This window comes from Drosophila obscura, unplaced genomic scaffold (assembly GCF_018151105.1).
Source record: "Drosophila obscura isolate BZ-5 IFL unplaced genomic scaffold, ASM1815110v1 contig_186, whole genome shotgun sequence".
NCBI classification, from domain to species: domain Eukaryota; kingdom Metazoa; phylum Arthropoda; class Insecta; order Diptera; family Drosophilidae; genus Drosophila; species Drosophila obscura.
Genome location: NW_024542774.1, coordinates 9,597,119 through 9,620,313, shown reverse-complemented (window position 1 = coordinate 9,620,313; position 23,195 = coordinate 9,597,119). Strand labels below are relative to the sequence as shown.

The following is a 23,195-nucleotide window of genomic DNA, read 5'->3' as shown; positions in this document are numbered from 1 at the left end:
GCGACTCTGGGAATGGCAGTGGAATAGAGATGCTGTCATGTCCATTATCACAGTTCATTATCTCAAATTGCCAGCAATATTCTGGGCCAAGCCAGAGCCAAGCGAATAATGTTTCCATGCCGCATGTACTTAAAGGGAATGCGAATAAATCCTCATTTAAAGGCCTTCAAGTTTCGCCCCAGACATCTGACATTAGAATGACTTCAGAATTAATGGCAGTTAATTAGTTGGCTCATGGTGAGTCTCATTTCCTAACCGAAACGAACCTACAACGGTTTGATTCGTTGGCCTCTGGCCATAGGAAAGGATTTTTCTCAATTCAAGGACTTCCAGCTGTGTTCCTTGTCGAAACCGGAATAGCCATCCACTTGACAATGTTAAGCAATCAGTTTTCTGAGCTTTGTCGAACTAATTGTCATTTCGAAATAATGGGAGGAATATTTTGGTTCACAGTCAAAGAGCAAAGACATATTTTGCTCAATCAAAAATACACTTCACTTCGTGTGTATTCCATAAGTCGCCTTGGCAAGCGGATTGAATGACAAATAGCTTGCAATCAATACATAAATTCACCTTTGAGTTCCTCCGAGTGGATGGGTTGGAAAATGGATGCCACTTGAAACGTAAAACGAGAGGCATTAAAACGAGGCGGGTGACCCATTTCATGCCCCAGATCATTGCCATCGTCATCAACATTATAATATGGATTGGTATTGACATCCCTTTTTGCATTAATATATTGCCACAATTATATTAAATATGTGGGAAGCTTGCAAACGGTTAACGTCAGGTGCTTTTCCGGCTAAAAGATACAGTGTACATACAATGCTGCTCCTGTTATTATGTACTGTGATTTCCTGTTATTGTACATATACTGCAAACATATCGTCCTCAGAAGAGACCAGGTTTCGCAATGACCATATATTGCTGCAGCAAGCTTCCAGTGAAAGTCGACCAAAGACGACAATTTGGATATTCTGATGCATTGACATACATACATATGTACACTGGATGGCTGGTGATTCTGTGAAAGGGATTTTAATTAAAGTAGTGTAGCGAACAGGAAACCAAATAAAGAGCATTCTGCGATATTTTTGCGATAGCACACCCACACACAAAAAACCCACCCATACATCTTTATGGCTGTGGCTTTCAACAGGTCATTAATGCAAATAACAAACAATAAACAATTCTCGAGGCTCTCTGGCTCTCTGGCTGTCGATAGATGTCTGTATACTCAAACTTGAACACACAAACACAACCGGACAGCCCCAATTGGAAAGCCCCAATTGGAGAACCCCTCCCCACCACAAATATATTGTATGAAAACTTCTGCTTGGAAATTTACATTTCATGGTTCTGCCTTTGGCCCGGTCCGAACGATTCTCGGTTCTCGACCCGAGACCCTGCTTCGTTTGTTGGCCATGGCCATGTCTGTGTTGTGGTCCAGCTTCTTTCCTTTTCCATCGCCTGCTTCTGAAGGAAGCAACAATTTTGGCATCCCTTTAAAAACGAGATTTAATGTGTATTTATGTAAATGCAAAAATAATTGCCATTCCTTGGGAGGAGTGAAGGCCTGTTAAACGGCCTGGGCCGAGGGCCAATTTACCTGGTAAAACGCAGGAGAAACATAAAAAATGAATACTCTCAGCAATAGATCGACTGGTTGATACCCAGTAGAGTGGTTGCGGGTAGATACTCATCGCAGCGCAGGATCCAGTATACGTAAAAATCATTTTTATCCAATTAAAATATTGCCCATCAACCATAAGAACATAAAGGAACAAAACGATTGTTCGCCTGTACTTCCAGGCTGGCACTTTATTTATTTTTTTTTTCATTTCAGATGCTCACCTTTGTTCGTGCATTTGAACTTTGAATTACATTTGTATGTGTGTGTGTTTTTATTTTTTGGCGCTTTTCCCCGTGGTTTTTTCTTTCTTTCTGTGTTTCTTTCGGTGTTTTATTGGTGCGTGCTGGTATTCATTAGCATCGAATGTCTAGCCGTCTGACGTTTGAATATAAATTGTCTAATGGGGCCATTGGGCATTGATAATTGTATTTGATGTCACTGGGATGTGGCAGCGGACGGGAACGTGCTCCAATGGTCAATCAGCGAAAGCGGATGGTTGGATACTTGACTTGGTCAAAAAGAACATTACTACAAGTCCATTGCTCAGCAGTCCCCCCACCCAACAAAGTTTTTTTCCAATTGACTTTTCAGCTTTACATCTACCCATCATCTACCCACCAATTAGTAGTCGTGGAATCCACTTCCATTTCTATTTAGAGCTATAGGCATTCAGGATTGAGCGCCAATGGCGGCCTTTGTTTGTCGCTTTCATTGCGTATACGCATTGTGAGCATTGAAATGGCTTTTCGAAGCCGTCATCACACTGAGTGCATGTCATTGTCGGGGGATTTGCTCAACCCAAAAATGCCAGTCAAACAAAATGGTTCACTTGGGGACCGGGTAAGCTCCATTTCATAAATCCAATGGTGGTTTTTACGTATGTACATATGTACATACATATATGTAGTAAACTGTTGGTTTGTGGAGTATATGGAGTATCCATCCAAAAAGATTCTGTTTTATTTTTACGAGCATGTTACATGTTACGACGTGACTGAAATTTGAAATTCTAAGCTAAAAGGATACAAAACTAAAAGTCAAAAGGAAACTAGGGCAAACGACGATAGGAGGGGCCTGACTTCAGACGGTTGCACTCTCAAATACTCTGGCTGCCCAGGGTATACAAGTATTTCGATCAAATGTGCATCGAATTGAAGGTTGCACTTCAACCACAAAGCAACATTATTTTTAATGGGATTCACTTGCATATATTGAAAGTCTGTTCGAAACATAAGCTGTCAGTGCAAAGGCTTCAACAAGTGAGTCAACACAACACACAAACAATGCCAGACAGCCAGTTGTCAATATTTTCCTAGAGATCACAAATATGTCTGCTTCCTTCTTCCTGTGTGAAGACTTCGGCATTGTGCTTCTAGGGTATTTACAGACGGCATTTACTTAGTTTTTGGGCAAAGAATGTTGCTTTTGAACAACAAGTCGTTTGTTTGCCACATAACGAAGCTCACAAAGAGTTGCCATCTTGCCGTCGGGACGGAACTGTGCTGGGAGCGGGTGCTGGCCCGAGGATGCCTGGTAGCCAGGCAACTTGATTTATGTCTGTGTGTTACGAGCACGTGCCCCATGGCATGTCCGTGGAGCGAGACAGAAAGACATGCACCCTACGGCCAACGCACAGCCTCGGGTCTATGCTGGTCTGGGTCCTGGCTTGGCAATGAAGATAAATTGTAAGAGTAAGCGACAAAAGCGGGGAAAATCGCGAAAAGTAAACGATGGCAAATGCTTATTGCGATTTGTGATCAGTTATATTTCACAATTGAATTTCCTTTCCATCAGCGGCAGCTGTTCTGGGATTTTTGCACACTTTCAGGAAGCTCTTTGAGGCTTATTTCAATGATAGAAAGCCTCATTGAGGCTAAGTGAATTAATTTTGTCTATTTCTTGATTAAACACTGTACAAGCGTTAGGGAATTCTGGCCAGAGTTAGACTCAGAGTCAGAGTCAGACTCAGCGTCTAAGCTGTTTACGTCCAATCGGTTTTCTTTAAAGCTTACTGAACGCAGAGATTTTTTGCATCTCGTTCTCAGAAAAACATCTGGCATCTGAAGGAGCGGATGACAGAAAACGGTAATAGAAGAGACAAGAGAAGTTTAGATGTAGTCGTTATCCGTATTCTGTTTATGTCGTTTTTGTGGTTGAATGCCACATCCACGTGTAACAGCTGCTGCCAGGACCAGCAGCAGGCCCAGTACTAAGCACAATGCAACACAGACATTGTTTTCGTCTGAATTCTTTACGGTGTAAACCATATTCAAGTGCTGACAACTCTGATTTGACACAAAAATAATATTTGCCTGACCTACGTCCATTTTAATTACAAAAAAAAGCGAAAGCCCTTCCATTTAAATGTCACCGGCTGTCGAGATATACATATTTACAAACCAAGCCCTGAACACACAGGGGACACAAATGTGTGCAAATACTAGTCAGTTTTCTATTAACAACTAACCCTCATTCGCACATTTGCCGTGCTGGCTCAGTCGGCTTATCGGATATGTAATCGAAATGGAGTGGAGTCTGGCTGCACTTCTAAAGGTTTTCCCCTCCCCATGAATCCCCACAAAGTCTGTCTGGCTCAAAGGAGACCAAACTCAATTACCATTTCCCCCGCCATTCCAATTGGAGTCTTGGAGCATCCGAAAATCAATCATTTGAGTACGAAAAGCTACTTGCTTCATTCATTTCATTTCATTAAATCTGCTCCTATAGCATCACAAAATGCCAAAAATGCCATAAAATTATTGTGGTTTTGGATTCCTGGCAAAATTTTGTGCTTGCACCGGATTTTCTATGTTTACCGAGATAATTTCACCTTAATTACTGCTCTAGGGAACTGCTCTGGCCGCCCAAACTGCTCATATAATTTTGTGACACCGCAGGGCTATTTATTTAATGTCGGTGCCAGTTGCTGTCCGCCAATTAAATGCCAAAGGAATTTCAATTTATTCCGTAACCAACAAAGCGGCACTTTGAAGAGTGCTGTGGACTCCATTAATCACTTGGTGGCTTGAAGGAAGAACTAAGTGTAGTTCGACGTTAGTTCTTCAGCAAATTTCGGTAACGGATGTCAGAAGCAGAAACCACAACGAAATTTAAGGTGGAATGGCCAAACACCAAAGACCAAATGTCAGCTTCGGTGTTCTTCCTCCCCAAATGGAAGCTTATTTTTCAGTGAACTTTGTCCAAAAGTCATTATAAAACTCCAATTAAATTATATCTTGAGCAATTAATTAGGCAAAAAAGTGCGTGCCCGTGTTAAAGTAAACACTCGACCACTTATTGTATGCCCGAAGGATAAATCGACAAAGTTTGGCCACTGCACGTGCGGAAGCTGCTCTGGTAAAACATTTTTAAACAAATATATACAATGTATGTATAAAATTCAATTATAGTGTGAATTTAACACTAAATTCACGCGCCGGGCAGACAGGCAGACAGGCAGAGAGTCAGACGAGCGGCAGCCTGTCAAAATATGCGTGGAACATGTGAACATACATACATATATTAAAGGAGAATTCTGAAAAATATTAAAATTAGAAATACTGTTTGGCTACTAACAAGCCGATGGAAATAAATAAATACTTTAATTGCCACTTGATGGAAACATTAATGGCGCATCATTGAAGATGAGCTTTAAAGTGACTATAATTCAAATGGAACATAAAAGAAAGGGGCAAATTCCGATGCCTTAATGAATGAGTTGGTTCAATTGAAGTGCAAAAATATTTCCGTCCGTCCACCCGTTGCTCTCAGTGCGCACAACTTAATTTGAATCAAGAATTTCAGCAATTTCGGGAAACAAGTGTAAACAAACTTATAAATATATCTCGCCAATTTGCTGTACATGCGAGAATACATGCATATACATACATATACGTAAATATGTTTACAAACAGACCGTCCGAGTAAAATGAATAAAGTTTCATACGAAACAATTGTGGTACGCTCTGATGGAAAACTTTTTATTGTTCGCTTGTTGCACAACATGTTGGGAAAACGACTTGTGATAAGCGTAAATAATCGTAGTAATCGTACTCATTTGAGCACAGTGTAAAGCTTTTTTGTATGTTTATTCTATCCATTTTATTAAAGAGTGAACTCTTTAGACCAAAAGGACGTTGGAGAAGTACATACATAAAATAAAAATAAAATAAATAAAATTAAATAAATAAAAAAACATCGTGCATAGTGCAGTGTGCAGTGTGCATAATTACCAAAAGGTGAGCTAAAAAGTAAAAAAAAAAAAAAGTTTTTCTTTTTTTTAGAGGGCTACGGTTTCCACTGCATAAGTTGGCAATCAATTGAAATTGTCTGGACTTTAATTAAATTTCCTGCAATAGCGGTAGTGGTAGTAACCTGGTGGATTTGGAAGGATATGAATGTGAAAGGAATGTTGTACGCCAGCCACTCACCAGATTCTGCCAACGGAATCGCATTCCTATTTACTATACATATTGCGAGCAGTCCTCAGGTCGGCAAAAGGCAAGCCCAGCTCCGCACTAACGCAACAAGCCACAGCAAAGCGCAAAGCCATTCTCCGCATCGTGGAAAAAAACACTTGAACATAATGAAATACCGCACAAAAAAAGCCAAGCAAGCGTTGAGGTTCGAATCTGGAAATACCCAGCAGATCAGATAATTAAGATTAAGTTTCTCTGGGAAAGTACAATTATTTGTAGCTTTTGTGGCCGGAAAATCTATTGGAAAGCTTCTAGTCGAACGTGGTTAGTGGTTAGAAAAAAAAACATTCTTTGCGTATAAAAATCATAAGACCCTTCCAACAGTTGCCTAGGGTATGAATGTCGCAAAGTGTTGAGCTCACAATAATGTCAACTGTAATAGTGAAGTGGCTTGGGAAACTCTTAGACTAAGGAAAAAGTTGATAGCTCGGATAGTTTCTCGAGTGTCAATGAGTTTCCCTTGACACAGTTCAAAGGACTCGGCATATTTTGCATTTTGTTCATGGTTGTAAAATTTACAGGTGCCTTTGACGAGTACTCGTAGCAATGGCTTTAAATATTTAGCTGGCTTTCCTTAAGTCATTGATGGATATTTAAGCTGTTAAGCTCTCCAGACAGCGTGCTAAATTTTGCATACAATCAATGAACAATATAAATAAAATCAGCAGGGCGAGGAGACTGTGAGCGACAGCAATGAAATGGATTACTCTGTCGTAATGATATGAATGTACGTACATATGCATACATTATACATACATAGACATACATATACATATGTGTATAAGCATTACGCATCATTAACTGTCTGTGTGCTTCAGTAATTGTGTTAGATCGTTGCATTTCATTCCGCCCAATGGAGTCAATTTCGATTAAATTTGCGTCAACCCTTCTGCCAAGTTATGACAAAGGGCAACTAACGCCTGAAGAGAGCTGCCAGCTGGAGATGTTTTGTTTCAAAGGAATGGAAACTGGTCGAACAACCTACCATTTCGATTAATTACAATGTAATAATAAATGGCAGTTCAATTAATTGACCATTGCCATGACATGGCCAGAATGTCGGAAGAGGGACACTGTTCGCATGCCTTGAGTTGGTCTGACATGCAAATTGTTAAACCTTCTTCGGTTCGTCCTTTGTTTTCGTCTATTATTTATTGAGGCTTGCCCGCCTCCCCGTTTGGGTAACGCCTTAAATACCGTTTTCCATGAGTTTACATAATGCAAGGTCATTGGGCAGATGAAAATATAACCGGCCATGCCATGGAATAGTTGGTTTGGATGAACCGCAGTTGTGCAATGAAAATGTCTGAACTTTAAGTAAAGAGAATTGAATTAATCTCGGGTTTGTCCCCCCTCCCACGGGTTGGAAATCTGATGCTGTGACTGTGCACATAAAAGGGAATTTATTTCCAGGAATCAAAAAGCGATTGCGTAAGCTAATACCATAATTGTAATTGGGCTGTTGTATCTGAATCTGATTAATATTTTATGGTGGCTAGCTATTCCCGGATTTTTGACAAAATCAATATTGGTTGTCCCGTCTGCTGAGCTGCTGGTTGCAGGGAAATGTAAATTCGCTGATAGTAGTCAAACACATGTTGCATCGAGCGGAAACCAAATTGCCACTCCCTGTTGAACAACAACATGGAACATGCTAGAATATCGATGAAGAGTAGATATATGTATATAGACATCCATATGATTAATCGGTATCCATTCCTGCGGCAGTGTGTCGCACTTATGGTACAACACGCTCTTTGACATGCGGCGTCTGGTTGTCGCCAAGGAAAACTAAACTAAACCAAGCCAAACCAAACCCTAACCGCAGACCATCAACGTTGAGAGGACTCTATGAACCTTGCTCCGCTCCCCTTAATTTATCACGGAATATATATCACAAGTGTCCATTCATGCCACACCCACGGACTCTGTAAAGCCAATAAGTGTACCGTTTTGTATTCTGGTATATTCTCGTGCAAATAAATTGGATGAGGAGCGAGCGTATCGTATTCTATTATTCACATTAGGAGAGCACTTTAATTTGACTCGGGTTGGCTCGGGTTTTTTTTCAGCTTGAAAAGCAAAGGGAGTCCTGAAACTTTTAAGAAGAAGGTAAATATATACATTAATGGTGCATAAACCCTGCCAGTCGTGATTGCAGCACATAACCAGCAGTAGGTTGACCAAATTACCATAATCCATAATGCCAGACAATTGCCAGTAAAACCAACTGTAGCAGCATTTCAATTACAGTTCTCTGACCCCACGATACAGTTGTTCTCCGACTCGAACCGTGAGCAATCCAGGATTATGCTAATAACCTGCACTCGGCCATTGATGCTTCTTAATGAGGCTGCCGATGACCTCCTCATTCCATAGCATTCAATGTACACTCACAGATTCACTCAGACGGGTTCACTTCGGTTGAATTTTGTGTATCATTTGAGTAGTGTACGTGTACTCGTACTTCGCATGACTGTTGATTTTCCTTTTATTTGCTATTCCAACGTTCTCTGCTGTCGTTAGGGCCAAGAACGTTGGCTATAGTGTCGACTCGGCAACAGTTTCGTTTATGACTTTAACTTACCGGTCTCCGTGAGCCATCAATTTTGATGGAAGCGACACGCAGCCACAGTCAGCTTCTTGGAATTCTTTAGCTGGAGCTGATGCTGGAGCTGAAGCTGGAGCTTGGGACTCATATGCCGGAAAAACTGTCAGCCTGTCATCTTTTCAGTCAACGTCCTTTCATCCAGCAACCAGGGATCGTTATTCCGCATCAATATTCAAAGACTCAGCACAATCTGTCACAGTGTTTGGCCCCAGACTTTCGCCGCGATTTACCCCAACTTTTCCATTAGAAAAGTTAATGCCGAGCATCGAACAAATTTAAAGAAATTCCAATGAGCGATACAAGCTTCTTCTGCGGATACTGCGGCAAGGCATTCACCGCTTTTTGTGGCTGTTATTTTTGGGCGGTTCCTTTGTTTACTTACCACGAATACTTTCGCTGGTTCAGTGCGCCGCTTTCTGGTTCCATACACCTTGGATTCTTGCATACATAATTTTAAAAAAGTTTTAAAATAATCAATAACCTTGTTCATTGGAACATCAAGTGAATGAACGAATAACAATCACATACGGCACTCATTGGCCTCGTTTTAATCTTAGTACTGCGATGGCTAATGAAATTTTTATTTGCGAGGAATATATGGCAATCCAATTTTAGAGCAAAAATCAATGGATCTTTTTTAGCTGGACAAAATCGCTTTGTGACTTTTTCAGTTTGACGTGAAAAATGTGTGACGAAAAAAAAATATGTTTATTCAGTTTATTATTTTATAAATTTTCGATTAATTCATTTACGTTTCTCTACCAACTTTTAATGCATTTTTGTTTTTTCTTCTAAAGCTCTAGTTTCCAGAAATCCAAAAACCATTCTGGCAGTGTTAAATTACATTACGGTGTTTTACTCTATAGAACTTGTATTAAATTGACTTTTTGATATCCGATTTCCAACGATGCTGTCTCCACACTCTGGTGTACCATATGTAAATGTATTTATTTTTTTTATTTTGTTTATTTTTTAGCACGATCTGGTGGCGCCAGTATTTTGAATAATTAAATCTGTCACAGCAGATGCTGGACGCGATACGCGTACTATGAAGTCGCTCGGTTGAAGGGAGGAGGTAAGTCACGGTCTATTTATAATGGTAATGGGGCTCTGGCGGTTGAATTTGCATTGCAAATCAATCTGTTCCTAGCCACGGATGTATTTTAAAAGCGGCTAACAAATTTATGCGCCCGACGCATGCGAGAAATCTTTCGCTGTCCATCATGAAATGGGAAATGGGTTGGTGCTTTGGGTTTTTTTGTTATTGCCGGCGCATTCCATTGGGGAATTCCTGATCAAAATAAACACTCAATATAATATAACAAAGCGCTCACAAAAAATACTCGTAAACTCCTAAACGGATACTCTTAAACACTAGTGGGCGAATAAAAGCTCGTAAAATCACATGGGCAGGGCCATAAAATACCAAAGAGCCCCACACACTCGTACATACATATACTAATTAGCAGCCAGAGTCTGTCAACTAACTAACAAAAGGAGAAACTGCAATTATAGACCAATTAAGAGCATAAACAAGGAGGCAAGGTTTGCCCGAGGACCAGAACAGCTTTTTATACTTCTGGCTGGTTTTACGTTAGGCTCGCTACACAATTTGTGGTTTGAGGTTCTCGTTTATTATTGTATTGTTTTTCCTTTTTGCTGTTGTGGTACATTTCGGAATTGCAATATATATTCCAATCTGCTGCCTGCAAAACTTTGCTCCGGAAATATTTTGCATAATTAATTTTGTACTTAATTAACTGGGATTACCTGCGTGCTGCAGTGACATTTGTGCAATGTCAACATTCATTTAAAAAGAAATTCGAATTACTAGTACCGAGTATGAAAGTTAAAAATACAAATAATAAATTTATATGGAATATATTCGAGCACTATTCATTTAATGCTAAATCAATCAGCAATCAATACTAAACGAGGTCTGTGGTGTCTGCTACGTGCTACGTGCCAAAGAGTATGCATATTGAGTTTCACTTTAATTTCAGATGTCCTTCACATTACCCGCCCCATGAATATTTAAGCAGCACCCGCTCCATGAGTGTAGGGTAGGTGTAGACAGGCAACTTTGCCACACAAACGCCAGCAATATGGTGATAGCCAGTAGACGTAGACGGCATCTATCAAGTGCACACAAAATCCCAGAGCGTAGACAAGGGCTCTGAAGGCCGCCCCTGGTTTGTGGCTGAAAAAGTCCATATTTCTAGCCAAGAGCTGGATAAACACAGCAGCGCCAGATGGAGAGCTCCCTGAACTTTGTCCAATGCCTAGCGAATCCACTTTCTGTCAAACTATTCCCCCCTATTCCCTATCAGTTTCATGCAAGTAAATCAGCCAAAAAAAATGTTTGAAATTTTTTCGAATAAAAAGTTTTTCACGTCCGAACTTTACAAAGCCAACAAAAAACTTTTTGATGCGAACTATTCGTTGCAAAACGTGTAATCCTCTTTGGACCAGAGGCCGGCCAAACGTTGAAATGGAATATTCATTAGGTGTCTTTCATTAGGTTTTCCTCATATACATTATGGTCCGCAATGTTTGGAAAATAGCAAAAGAGTTTGTCTAGCCCAATGCTATTATAAATAAATATATATGTCCATATATGTATATATATGCATGTAAATTTGCACACATAAAATGTTTAATATTTTAACGTAAATAAATTTAATTTCTGGATAATTTTCCCCTTGGTTGGTTGTATTATGTGTAGCCTCTCAGTTTTGAGTTATCGCTCGCTCACACAACCCACACAACCATTCCGCAACATATTTTATTTTAACTATCAAATATCGGGCCCCAAACCATTTTATATAATAGAGACATATGATTTATTTATACACATTTTATAAATTGGATTAAGTAGCGTAAAACTCAATCAGACCAATTTTTATTACAACTTAATTTGATTAAATGATGATAAGCAAACCACGATACAATGAAATAATATGTTATTATGATATTGTAGTGCGTGCAACCCACTGCCACCCTGTTTTCGAAGAGACATTTCGACCAATTCTACCCTACATACATTGATGATTATTTTTGAATATTTTAACGGCTCTCGAAATTTGCATTGAGAATGAGGTGGAGCAACAAGTTATTTGGATATTACCAGGATATTAAAATTGAATTAAAAACTCGATAATTCGATAATTCCCCCATGCATGCGAATCAGGTATTGGCATAACTATTGCGAATACGTATAAAATAAATATCATGGTTTAGTTAGTTAATTTTTTTAATAGTTTTCAATAGTCGGAGCAATGGAGATATAATTTGTACAAGTTGTCATGGCACAGAGAGTCCTTTCAATAGTTAGCCACAAAAGTGTTTGGATCAATCACGGTGGCCACCTCCCAGGGGTGGACGATAGACCGTCCTGGAATGCGATTGTAAGCAGCTGCAAAGAAGGATGGCAATCAGTTTTATATGCTCTAAATGGATAAGACAGTTTACGCCCACATACCAATTATCTTCTGGATGGCTGTCTGCGCATCCAGCAGCTGTGTGGCAGGTGCTGGGGCAGCAGTGGCAAGGATCAGGCAGACGGCGGCAAATGCCAGGGCAACCATTGCGAATTTCGACATACTTGTGGTTTTGGTTTTTGTTTTGGGTTGGGGTTAAGCTTGGATGCTCTTTCTTGAGTGCTGCTTGGAATCTATTTGGTTCTGCACGAGCCACAGCTGCTATTTATACTCGTCTTCAAGTGGAAGACAACGACAACAGCAAAGAGCGGGATGAATGAAAGCCTCTCCGCCTAGATAGGGGGAGAGGCACATAGATAATAAGAGAGAAAGAGTGAGAGCTTCTTCTAAAGGCAGCTGTTTATAAATTAAATTTCTTGTTTTGGTTTTCGATTCGGTTTCAGTCAAACCGACTAATTTCTTGTGGCGTCTGAATATCTGACACTCGTATACTTAATCCGAGGAATGTCCGCACTGGAAGCGGGTAAACAAGTTTCGCAAAAGAAGAAACGATTCGAATTTGGGGAATTCTAAGAGCCACTCGTAGGAAAGCCGAACAATGCACAGCAAATGTGGCAAAAATAAAAAGCGACAAATAAATAATATTAGATACCGCTTAGATGTCAAAAAGTTCTGAATCAGGTGCTGCCACCTCTGTCCATCTGTCTTCCAATGCTTAAACAACTTTAGGCGGTAAAACAGATCTATGCATACATGAACTAAATATTTGCAGCAGTAGTTCTAGTTAATTGTACGAGTAAAATCAGATCAGTCCGTCACTATATACTCTCCTTTGCTGCATTTCATTATCAACATTCGAGGGTAGTTGTCCCCGCCGATTGCCAGGCATTCACTAGTCGTTACCACTTTCAAGTTGTGTCCAAATGTTTTCATATATTTGCCATTTGGTACATATGAAGATGTTTTGCATACGATTTGTTTTTCGAGTATCGGCGACAGTTCATTGTACGACTGCCCTGTTCTATAGACATTCTGGGCATTTCCCATCGTCACCATATCAGCGATACCGGCCAGATGAAAGAGCTTTGGGGAGGAATCGTTTGATTATTTGTCGGCTTTTGTTTTACTGATTTATAAACAAACCGGTTGGCTTAATTTTGCCGCTCCGGTCAGGCGCCAAAAGAAAGTAAAATTTGTGGTATGTATGTATGATTCTATTTGTTCCATAAATTACGTCAGCTGAAGAATTTCTTTCGGTGCGGCACATTAAATTCAAGCAAAAATTTATGCAAAATTCTTGAGACCCTTTTGGGACTATGTCATCCGGCTGCGTGTGTACAAAAGATGATTGGAATTTCCACTTACTCAAGGATGTGCCTTTCATGTTATTCAATCAACAATATCATCCTGTGTGTGTGTGTGTGCGTGACTTGTAATGCTAATGCAGAGATGTGCCTCATTGACACATTTGTCAGCAAACAGTCGCGAGCAGATGGTGATACACTTATAAGTACCTGAGGAAGACACCCAGGCTTCAGACCCCCAACTCCCCATAGGGATTGAGCCTGTGCACATGGCAATCGTTTGGGGAAATAATAATCATGTGTGTGTGTGTGTGTGTGGGTTGGTAATGAGCCAAGCGCTAAGCTTCTTATCGCAATCTTTATGGCCCTGTCATTTGCCGCCAATAATTGTAATCTATGACCCCGTCCTGTCCTGTTTGGCCCAGAGCTAGAGAGCTAGCAATTTCATATTAATAATGAACTCCCTCATGGAGCTCTGCACCCATTTCGTATTTGTATATTTTTATCAGCATTGCTACTCGTTTATTTTGGGCCGTGTGCAAATTTGTTACACTCATAGATATGTACGAGTATATGTATGTGGATACTCTATGGTATTTATGGATATAAATTGGCTTTTGGGCTTTAAAGATCAGAAAAACGAAACAAAGCGCAACACACTGTGGAGGCGGCTGCTGAGTGGCAGCTAAGCATAAACATGTTACCCCAGGGCTTTTTTAAATTATATGATTATAAATTATTATTTGCTGCCATAGCCTAGTACATATATGTATATGTATGTACATATATAAATGGGCAAGAAGTTTGCAGTGCACAAGATGAAACGGATGGCATATAGATTCTTAATTGTAATGGAGGGGATGTTGTTTTTCTCTTAGACTAAACTTTATATATTATGTTCAGATATTATGAAAAACTTCTCACAGGCTTGACTTCTTCAAAGAAGAAAAGTCTTTTAAGATCATTGAAGACCTATTTAAGTAACCGCAACTTTAATTAGCTCGAAGCCTTCCACTCGAGGCTCTGCAAGGATATTTATTAGAATTTTTGACCCATATAACCCGTTTCATGAATTTTATTTACTTAGTCAGTTACTCCTGCGTATGCGTAATGTGCGGCTAAAGCATTAAGTCGCATTAATTATCATAAGCATTACCATTACCACATACATACATACTCGTAATATCCGCATCAAGATTCTCAAATTAAATGCGACAAATTTAACGAATGGCCCATTATGGCACATGTACGAGTAAAAGCACACACAGTCTGTAGCAAAAGCATGTTCACGGTATGATACGATGCTATGATAATGATAATGAGGCCTAATTAAGAGCTACGTTCAGGCTTTATGATTATTATTTTTAATTAATTAACAATATTATTAATGTTGTATGTCTTTTGTTCACAGTTTGTGGTCCATTTATTTGAGTAGCCAGTTGTGACTATACAAAAAATCGATTGCCCAGTGGAAGCATTGAACTGTTTTTGTTACTTTCTAATATGCTGCAGGAGAGAGAAGAAGCTCACCCAAAGGGATGCTTCATCATCATATTTTGGGACGCGCACAACACATAAAAACTCACATCAAGAGCACGTGTCGAATCAGCAGTGTCTGTAAATTAGATTTATTACCTTGGCTGTGGCGTTCATAGCATCGTTTTGATGGATAAGACTTAGCCCGTCACGTGGTAAATCATATTATGCGAAGCTAATTTCCATAGCTGGTAAAGTTCCAGTAGCTACAACGATTTTTCTTTGGAGTGCGGGAAAACTTCTTAATACTCAGTATAACAAAATCAAAGCCGCTAAGTTGAACAAAATCCTTCACCTTTAAGTTCATGGCCGAACAAAACTTGCTAAAAGCTTGACTAACTGAAAGATAATATTTTGACCAAGCTGATAGGGATCTTAAATGTGGAATGCCTGGGCGAGCAATTTGCGGGGGAGCAGAGAAGACAGCACAGAGCCTGCCAAAACCCCCAAAGTCACAGATTTTCCCTTCTTTATAATTTTTGTTGAAAAGTATTTCAGCCGCGTATTGTAGGAACCATGGAAGCAACAGAGCCCAAAAGGATTTTTAAAGTTGTGGATGCTGCAAAATTAACTACGAACATCAGTGTGTGCATCAAGTAACCTTTAATGCGGAATCTTGCTTACTGAATTTATTTACTATGAATTATCAAGATTAGCACTCTGTACTCGAATTGTGCATATTAAGTTTCGCTACGTACATATGTATTACATAACATGTTAAATAGGCAGCAATTTTAGATTCCATTTCATGCATAATTTAATTAACTGAACTTCTATCAAGGAATTAATTGTGTGGAAGTTCAAGCTCAAACAGCGTTAATTTCGCCAAGAACAAAGTGAAACTTAATTTCGCCCACAGCTCCTGACTCCTAGCGGATGCTTTTACGAGTAAAAGTACTTGTAAAAATAGATGGTGGTTCGAGTTGAGAGCATCATCCACTGCTGAGGAATTTTGTCGGATGTGGATGTGGTTGCAAAAAAGGGGGCTCTGAGAGTCTGGTGACGTTTAAGCCTTCAACAGGCAGCATACAGCATATGGTGGCTGTTTGTCTTTGGGATGGCGGCAATTGTGCATAATTAATCATGTCCTGAAGCCGCTGGGAGTTGGATGCGCATGTCAGTTAACATGGCCGTGCTTTTTATCACTGCCAGTTCCAACGTAAATGCTATGTTTATCTTGTTATTTATACCAAGACGCAATCGCCATCGGATGTTGTGTGTTTTTTTTTTGTGCCATAAGCGGGTTTGGTCCTTTGAAGCTAAACCATCGTCACCGTTGTCAGGAGAATGGGCCCAAGCCTGCCACAGTTACCATCGCAGCCACGGCGAAAACAAAGAGCAAAGAGCAACATGAACAGCACTAACATCAAGGAGCCGTGTCGAGTCGAGTCGAAACGATGATGTTTATGTGAAGCAGGAACCTCTGCACGTTTCACTGCGATAATTGTTGACGTAAATCAGGCACAAGAGGAAAATAAATGAGGAGGATGAGGACACAAGCACATACATTACACGTGTGAGAGTGACAGGACTTTTTATCGTTGAAGGCGCCCGAATCAGTAGGTGCCAGTCTGAATATCGGGCACATTTCTTGTCAACATTTCTCTCTTGGCGACCGCATCACAAATTGAAATAAATATTCAACTCCGTTGCCGGCCGGCAGAAAGGAGAGGAATGTTACTCAATGTGAATGGGAATGGCGATGGGGAGGGGTCACTTTATTCAATTGTGTCTGGTGAGCGGAACACAGGGAAAACTTGTCCTGGGAAATATTTACATTTTCGTATTGTAAAAGCCATTTTGGGGGCTTAGCAATTGGAAATCTTAAAAGCCATACTAAGTGCCCACAAACACACATTTTTTTCGGTGCGGGGAAATTGTGCGGTAAAAAGCAGTATTGTTGTTGTTTTTATTGGCAAAGTACGAGTGAACACATTTCTCAAATTAATGTGCACCACAAAAAAAAAGAAAAGAACATTATGCAAATCACGTTTCTGTTTTTTGTTTTTATTTTTGTGTTGTTGCGCATCTACATCTACGTGTTGAAAAGTCAAAGGGCCACGGTTTTGTTTCAACACAAGATGTGTTTTTTTTTTGTGTGGCATGGCCCTGGGGTGAACGTGTTCTTTATTCCGTTTTATGGCCAACACCCGCTCGAAAATGGAATTTGAAAGCAACATCCGTTAGAATTAGGCTGATTACATTTAATTGCGATAAAATGCAGGGCATCCATAAATATTCAGGTCACACCAAAACTTTCTTAAATTTATTCCCCTGGAACGCATTCACATGAGTGTCGTGTCTTTCATTCGCTTTCAAATAATTCCATTTTCGCGCGCAGCTCTAGCGATACTCTTCAGTCGATAGTATGCGTCGTTAGCATCGATAGCCATGCTTTCGCTGTGTATACTTTTTCAATATGGCTGCGAGAAACGCTCTCAACATGGGTATTATCGAATTGATGTAATGTTTGTAATTTCAGACTCCAATTAATGACTCAGGATCTGTTTTAAAGATATTAATGAAATTTTGCAGCTTACGGGTACCAATATAAGGTTACGGGACAGGGATACACTATATACAGAAAACAAGTCAAATGCATGAAAGGTAAAAAACATGTCAATCTAAAAAAATTCCATATTAAAGTTTCAAGCAGCTTGGGACAACAAATTGAACATTAATCAAAGGAAATAAGGTATACAAATGTCCATACGCATAGCAGACACTGGTTGCCCAGAGGTTTTTGAGGTCACTCGACAAAACAAATCAAGTTATTTTTCCAAATATTAAGACACATTTCAAATTGACCGCCAAACTCAATTTAGCGCACCAAAAATACTGACATTTTTTGCTCTCAATTCGTGGAGAGTTTGCAAAACTCGCTCTCAATTCGTGGAGAGTGATCTCTTTTCAGTGGAGAATAGAGTGTTTTTGTGGAGACTTTCCCCTCATATTCGTGGTGTGGCAGCATGTTGCTGAAATTTTTCCCATACAAAATCAAATGTATCTTACGGGAACGCGTATGGAATAAAGATTCATTGTTGCGTCATTCCATACACGTTCCCGTATGATACATTTGATTTGTATGGGAAAAATTTCAGCAACATGGGGAAATGAAGTAGCAGCATTGTTGTGCAACTTTGGCACGGAATGAGCAACAATCTGCATACCTTGGGAAAATGGATATTATGGACTTGAGATATTGTTTGAATTTTCAGGCTCCAATTAATGCAAAAACTACTCAGTCTCTGTTCTAAAGATTTTAACAAATTTTTGCAGCTCACGACTACCAATAATAGGTATCAGAACCGGGATAAATGTATTTATAACACACAAACATGTGCATTAATATGTAAAAAACATGTCAATCTAGGATAAAATCATAAATAATGTTTCAATGGAGCTTGGAACAAAACATTTAACACCAATTAAAAGAAATAAGGTATACAAAAGTACATACGCATAGAAGATACTTGGTTGACCAGCCACACTGACGTCACATTTAGTCAACATTTTCGTTTTATGCTTTGGCCGTTTTTTTTTGAACCCTATTATCTAAACAATCCCATTAAAAATAGTTCTGAAAACTAACCAATCCCAAACAAAATTCATTGAGGAATTGGATAAAATTATTTTTTTAGGGCTGAGTGGGTCAACTATCTAGTAATATTAAACTGAATATCAAAATTGACGAATTTCATATCACAAAATATCACGAGTCTGCCAGCGCCACAAAACGATGACACATTAGTTTTATGCTGTTTTTGTTTTAACCTTAATATGTAAATAATCCAATAAAAAGGACTTCTAAAAACTAACCAATCCTAAACAAAATTCATTGAGAAATTGGATAAAATTATTTGTTTAGGGCTGAGAGTCCCAGCTAGCTAGTAATATTAAACGGAATAGCAAAATCGAGGAATATCAACGTTGAATGTTTTGAAAAAACAATCGATACTATCGTAATAGTATCGGGCTCAAATAATTATTAAAAAACCATTGAAACCTTTTAGGAACTTGTCCATTGTAAAAATTAGATGCCATCTGTCGATTTGTTTACAAATTTGTCTTCGTATTTTATAGCAGCCAATCCAAACATATCAAAAGCGCAACGACTGCAGCTCAATACTATCATGATAGTCGCAAAACCGTCGATAGTAGAGACTAGCAATAAAATATCGATACTATCGATAGTGCCCTCGATGGTTTGACACCTCTATGTTACTGAAATTGTTGTTAAACAAATTAAACAATTAACAAAGAAATACAGTGAAAAAAGCCAGTGCGCGTCAATATAAAGACACTACCAAAGTGCGCGTTGGAAAATCTATAAACGAAAACCAGAAATAGTTCGACAAAGACCGCCGGTAGGCCGCGCCAAAAAAGCAGAAAAAACCTCGGGGTATACGTACAAACTCAAACACGCGCAGAAAAAATGGAAGCAGACATTGCGCCTGTGGTAACCGCCAATGGCACTGAAGAGATTAGCACGCAGAGTGTAGCGCCACAAGAGTATCAGGAACTGCACCCACATAACGAACAGCAGCAGAACAAGCCGATAGAAGCCTCTGCAGCAGTAGTGGGCGAGATTATGGATTACCTGGAAGAGGTAGTTTAATCCAAAGCCCAAGCCACAAAACCTCTTTTTCATCACAAGGTTTCATTTTAGGGAGACGCCACCGCTGGTACAGCCGGTCATGCAACAGCGACAGAGGAGGGTGCCACACCAGAGACGGCAACAGAAAATGTTGCTGAGCCAGAGCAATTGGGGGAGGCAGAATTTTTGGACGATGAAATGCCCGACGTGGATGTGCATAAGCTCATTGAGGAGGTGGACAACGCCAACACATCTCCCACAGAGCCGAGCATCGATGCGGGCGCAGGAAACGACGTCGACGATGCAGCCGACGTTGGTGCGCAAGAAGATGTCGCTGCAGTGGACGAGGCGGATGTTGCCGGTGGTGGTGCCGCTGAAGACAATTTTGAGACAGCATCCGAGGAGGAAGCTGAACTAATCACCGGTGACGAGCCCAACGAGCAGGCCGAGGGCACTGAGCCTGTGCCCGCTGTCAGGGAGCGCAAGAAGGAGGAGGAAGTTGACGAGAACCAGTGCCGTGTCTGCACCAGCAAGGAAGATCTAGTCACACTCTTCAAAAAGACAGACGACGCCACACCTGCCGACATGCTGGTGGACCTCTGTCCCAACTTGTCCATTGCCGTCAAGGATTTCATGCCGCAGTTTATTTGTAAGACGTGCTTGAACAGTCTCACCATTGCCATACAGTTCCGGAAGCAGCTGGAAACAACAGAACGAGATCTACGCAAGCGCCTGTCGCGCAGCAAGAACAAGGTGCGTCGTCCCCGAGGGTATGTGGTCATTGACGCCCCCGTTTCCGACTCGGCCAGCGACGATGATGAGGACGACGATGTGGAGTTCAAGGTCTCGGACGTGGCGGGCTCCACCAGTGCAGAGAGCGACTCGGCCGATTCGGACATCAGCGAGAGACGTAAACGTCCGATGGGACGCGGGCGTGGACGCAAGAAGGCCACAAAACGCGGCAGTGAGGACAACGATGAAGAATCGGTCACTGTCCCCAAGAAGAGGGCACATGGCTCACCCTCGATGACCGGTCCCTTTGAGTGCAATCAATGCGACCTGACCTTCTCGCGCAAGCAGTCGTACGTGCTGCACCGCAAGTCGCACGACCCCCGCAGTGTTTTCACCTGCGAGATTTGCGAGAAGACGTTCAAAGTGCAATGGGCCTACAAGACCCACATGGAACGGCACGCCCAGGAGCGTGCCCACTTCCGTTGCGAACTCTGTACGCAGGTCTTCAAGCTGCGGGCCGAGCTCAAGCGTCATATGGCCGTGCGTCACGACGAGCATGGCTTCATCTATGAATGCAAGCGATGCCAGCGCACCTTCCTCACTCAGCAGCGCCTGCAACGCCATCAGAGCACCAGCTGCCTGCGTCATGGCGAGGAGCGGAGCAGCCACAACAACAAGCGCAGGTCCACGGAGGGACAGCCCCAGGGCAGGGATCTCTTCAAGTCGGTGGCCCCGCTCACCACCACCTACTGGAGCGACAGCTTCTCGGACTAAACGGTGTGCCCCAGTGCCGGGCAGAGCTCGCGCTTGGATATTTCGGACATGTGGATTTATGTTTCTATGAAAAGATTTTAAGTTTATTTAGCTTTAAGATGAAATTAGTGCAAACAAATACAGCTGCAAATGTGTGTAATGAATGCGAATGGAAAGTACTGACATATACTTGAGCATGTGTGTATTCTCTGCTCCTAAGCTGCCATTTAAGGGTCATTAAAATGGAGAATAGAATAGAAATGATTTTACCCATAAATTTACAAAATTAAACCCAAGAAGTCACCAAATGAAAGGCTCAAATTGGGTCAAGAAGACCCTTCAGAGCACTGAAACAATACGGAGCATTATTATGTAATGTGCAACACAAAACTGTCTACTTCAAAAGCCCCTAGACTGAGGGCCAGAACGTGCTGCAAAATTGCAGCATTTATTGGTAGTCTGCACTCACTTCAGCTCCAGTGCGCTCAAACCAGTGCACGCAAGCATAATTCAGCTGAAGCTAATGTTTATAGTATGGCAGGCTGGTTGGTTGCCGCTAACAATGAGTATCTAACTGCTGGGATTACGTCTGTCAGCCGCCTCACCACACCCCTGCTGCTGCACTGCGAGTGGCATAAATGCTGCCACGGGCAAATAGCAACCGCCACAACAAGCAAACTTGACTGTAGCCACACTCAGATATTAAGTTGTTTTTCCTTCTTGTTTGTGGTAAGAGCTCAGTCACACAGAATCTGGATTGTTTTTTTAGCAGAAGTTGCGAACGCGCTTAAATGGAGATGGAGTGGGACTGGTTCAACACATGTATTTATTTTTACGATTATGTACAAAAGCAGGTCATTAGGGAAAGCCAGAAAGGGAGTCCAATCCAAGTACAAATCGTGCTAATGCCAAGAAGAACTGTGGTCTCTGCTGCTCCTTATGCTGCTGCTGTTACTGCTGGTGTCGTTTCTGTTGGTGCCTTTGCTTCTGCTCGTTCACATCTCTGGGGTTCATTAGAAGTGATGGTAGGAGTGGAGGGAGTGGATGGAGTGGTAGCTGGGCAGGTGATACGACACCGGGTGATGGGCGATGAGCGGGGCGTGCGAGATGAGCGGTGCATGCGAGATGAGCGGTGCATGCGAAATTAATGGTGCGTGGTGTACAAGAGTCGGTGCGGCTACGTAATGCGCGGATGTCACCAATGGGGCGTGGTAGCCCAGACCGAGCGACAGGCCGCGCTTCGCCTTGACAGAGCCCTCCTCTTGTTGCTGTTCTTCGGCCAGAGGTGCGGGCGCGGCCAAGATGCAGCTGGCGCAGGCTATTAGCAAAATTAAGAGCTTTGCGATGTTTTTCCAAGAATTTTTCATTAACAAATACCAAGAATGAAAATGGATGGAAATTCCAGCAAGTTTGTAAAGAAAACCAATTTCATTACTTACAGTGAAATTCATGATTAATGACTGACTCGCAAAGGGTACGGACGCTGGACACTAGACACTCGAAACTGCGGCACCGATTCGACGGGGTTCTCTCTAAAAATTCAACTAACATCGATGACAGTCAGAACGTCTGTATTTATACGATTTTCCGATGTGCGTAGACGCATGGAAACTCACTCAAAACTAAACCAAATGCACTCATTAGGAAGAAACTATTTGGGCCCAAAAATAAAAATCAAATAAAACATTGACCAGAAAAATACATATCATGCCCACATCGATCCAAAATCGCACAAACAAGTTGCAGCAGCAGCGGCAGCAGTCTTTGCCACACAACCAGTGTGTGTGTGTGTGCATAGTATCTGTGTGAATGCGTTTGTACGAGTATCCGACAGAACGCCAGAGCGACTGTCTGACAGCATACGCAGTTTTTTGTTTGGTTTTGTTTTGTTTAATTCAGCAAATTATTTGGAGTAACCACACGCTCAAAGTCACTCACTCACGAGTGTCAATGGTGACGGAGACCCATAGATTATCGGCAGCTATAATGGATAATCGGCATTACGTTCTTCTTAATAATTGCGTCAATTAAATGCCAAGAGCATTGGTGACGTTCATCTGAATCTCAATTATCAGACGGGCCATCAACAAATTGAATTTAATCCTCTGATG

General features: G+C 41.2%; 4 protein-coding genes and 1 long non-coding RNA gene across 9 annotated transcripts in view; 2 read left to right on the top strand and 3 right to left on the bottom strand.

Moving 5' to 3' along the window:
- The window catches only part of LOC111074685 (G-protein coupled receptor dmsr-1), a 30,808-nt gene that overhangs the window by 1,947 nt on the left and 5,666 nt on the right, over positions 1 to 23,195 (top strand). For 2 of the 3 annotated variants that reach the window (XM_022367571.2, XM_022367570.2), the window contains exon 2: positions 9,699 to 9,797. The exons of the other annotated variant lie outside the window; for it this stretch is intronic. The gene's annotated coding sequence lies outside the window, so the exon portion shown is untranslated. The remainder of the gene's footprint in view (positions 1 to 9,698; positions 9,798 to 23,195) is intronic. 3 annotated transcript variants of the gene reach the window in all.
- On the bottom strand, positions 5,872 to 9,787 carry LOC111082206. Of its 3 annotated transcripts, none has more exons than XR_005967715.1 (5): positions 9,105 to 9,787; positions 8,699 to 8,957; positions 8,304 to 8,627; positions 6,064 to 6,264; positions 5,872 to 6,007 (listed from the first exon to the last, which is right to left on the bottom strand). It is a non-coding gene; the product is annotated as an uncharacterized LOC111082206 (long non-coding RNA). The 3 variants fall into 3 exon arrangements; XR_005967714.1 differs by having other exon boundaries at positions 5,872 to 5,982; XR_005967716.1 differs by having other exon boundaries at positions 5,872 to 5,982; positions 8,304 to 8,624.
- On the bottom strand, positions 11,958 to 12,414 carry LOC111074687. The gene is made up of 2 exons (XM_022367574.2): positions 12,204 to 12,414; positions 11,958 to 12,137 (listed from the first exon to the last, which is right to left on the bottom strand). Exons 1-2 carry the CDS (start codon positions 12,322 to 12,324, stop codon positions 12,046 to 12,048), a joined length of 213 nt encoding a protein of 70 aa, XP_022223266.1. The 5' UTR covers positions 12,325 to 12,414; the 3' UTR covers positions 11,958 to 12,045.
- LOC111074683 (uncharacterized zinc finger protein CG2678) lies at positions 19,199 to 21,260 on the top strand. The gene is made up of 2 exons (XM_022367566.2): positions 19,199 to 19,611; positions 19,672 to 21,260. The coding sequence occupies exons 1-2, from the start codon at positions 19,438 to 19,440 to the stop codon at positions 21,103 to 21,105; spliced, it is 1,608 nt and encodes a 535-aa protein (XP_022223258.2). The 5' UTR covers positions 19,199 to 19,437; the 3' UTR covers positions 21,106 to 21,260.
- On the bottom strand, positions 21,905 to 22,756 carry LOC111074686. The gene is made up of 2 exons (XM_022367573.2): positions 22,524 to 22,756; positions 21,905 to 22,421 (listed from the first exon to the last, which is right to left on the bottom strand). Exons 1-2 carry the CDS (start codon positions 22,533 to 22,535, stop codon positions 22,098 to 22,100), a joined length of 336 nt encoding a protein of 111 aa, XP_022223265.1. The 5' UTR covers positions 22,536 to 22,756; the 3' UTR covers positions 21,905 to 22,097.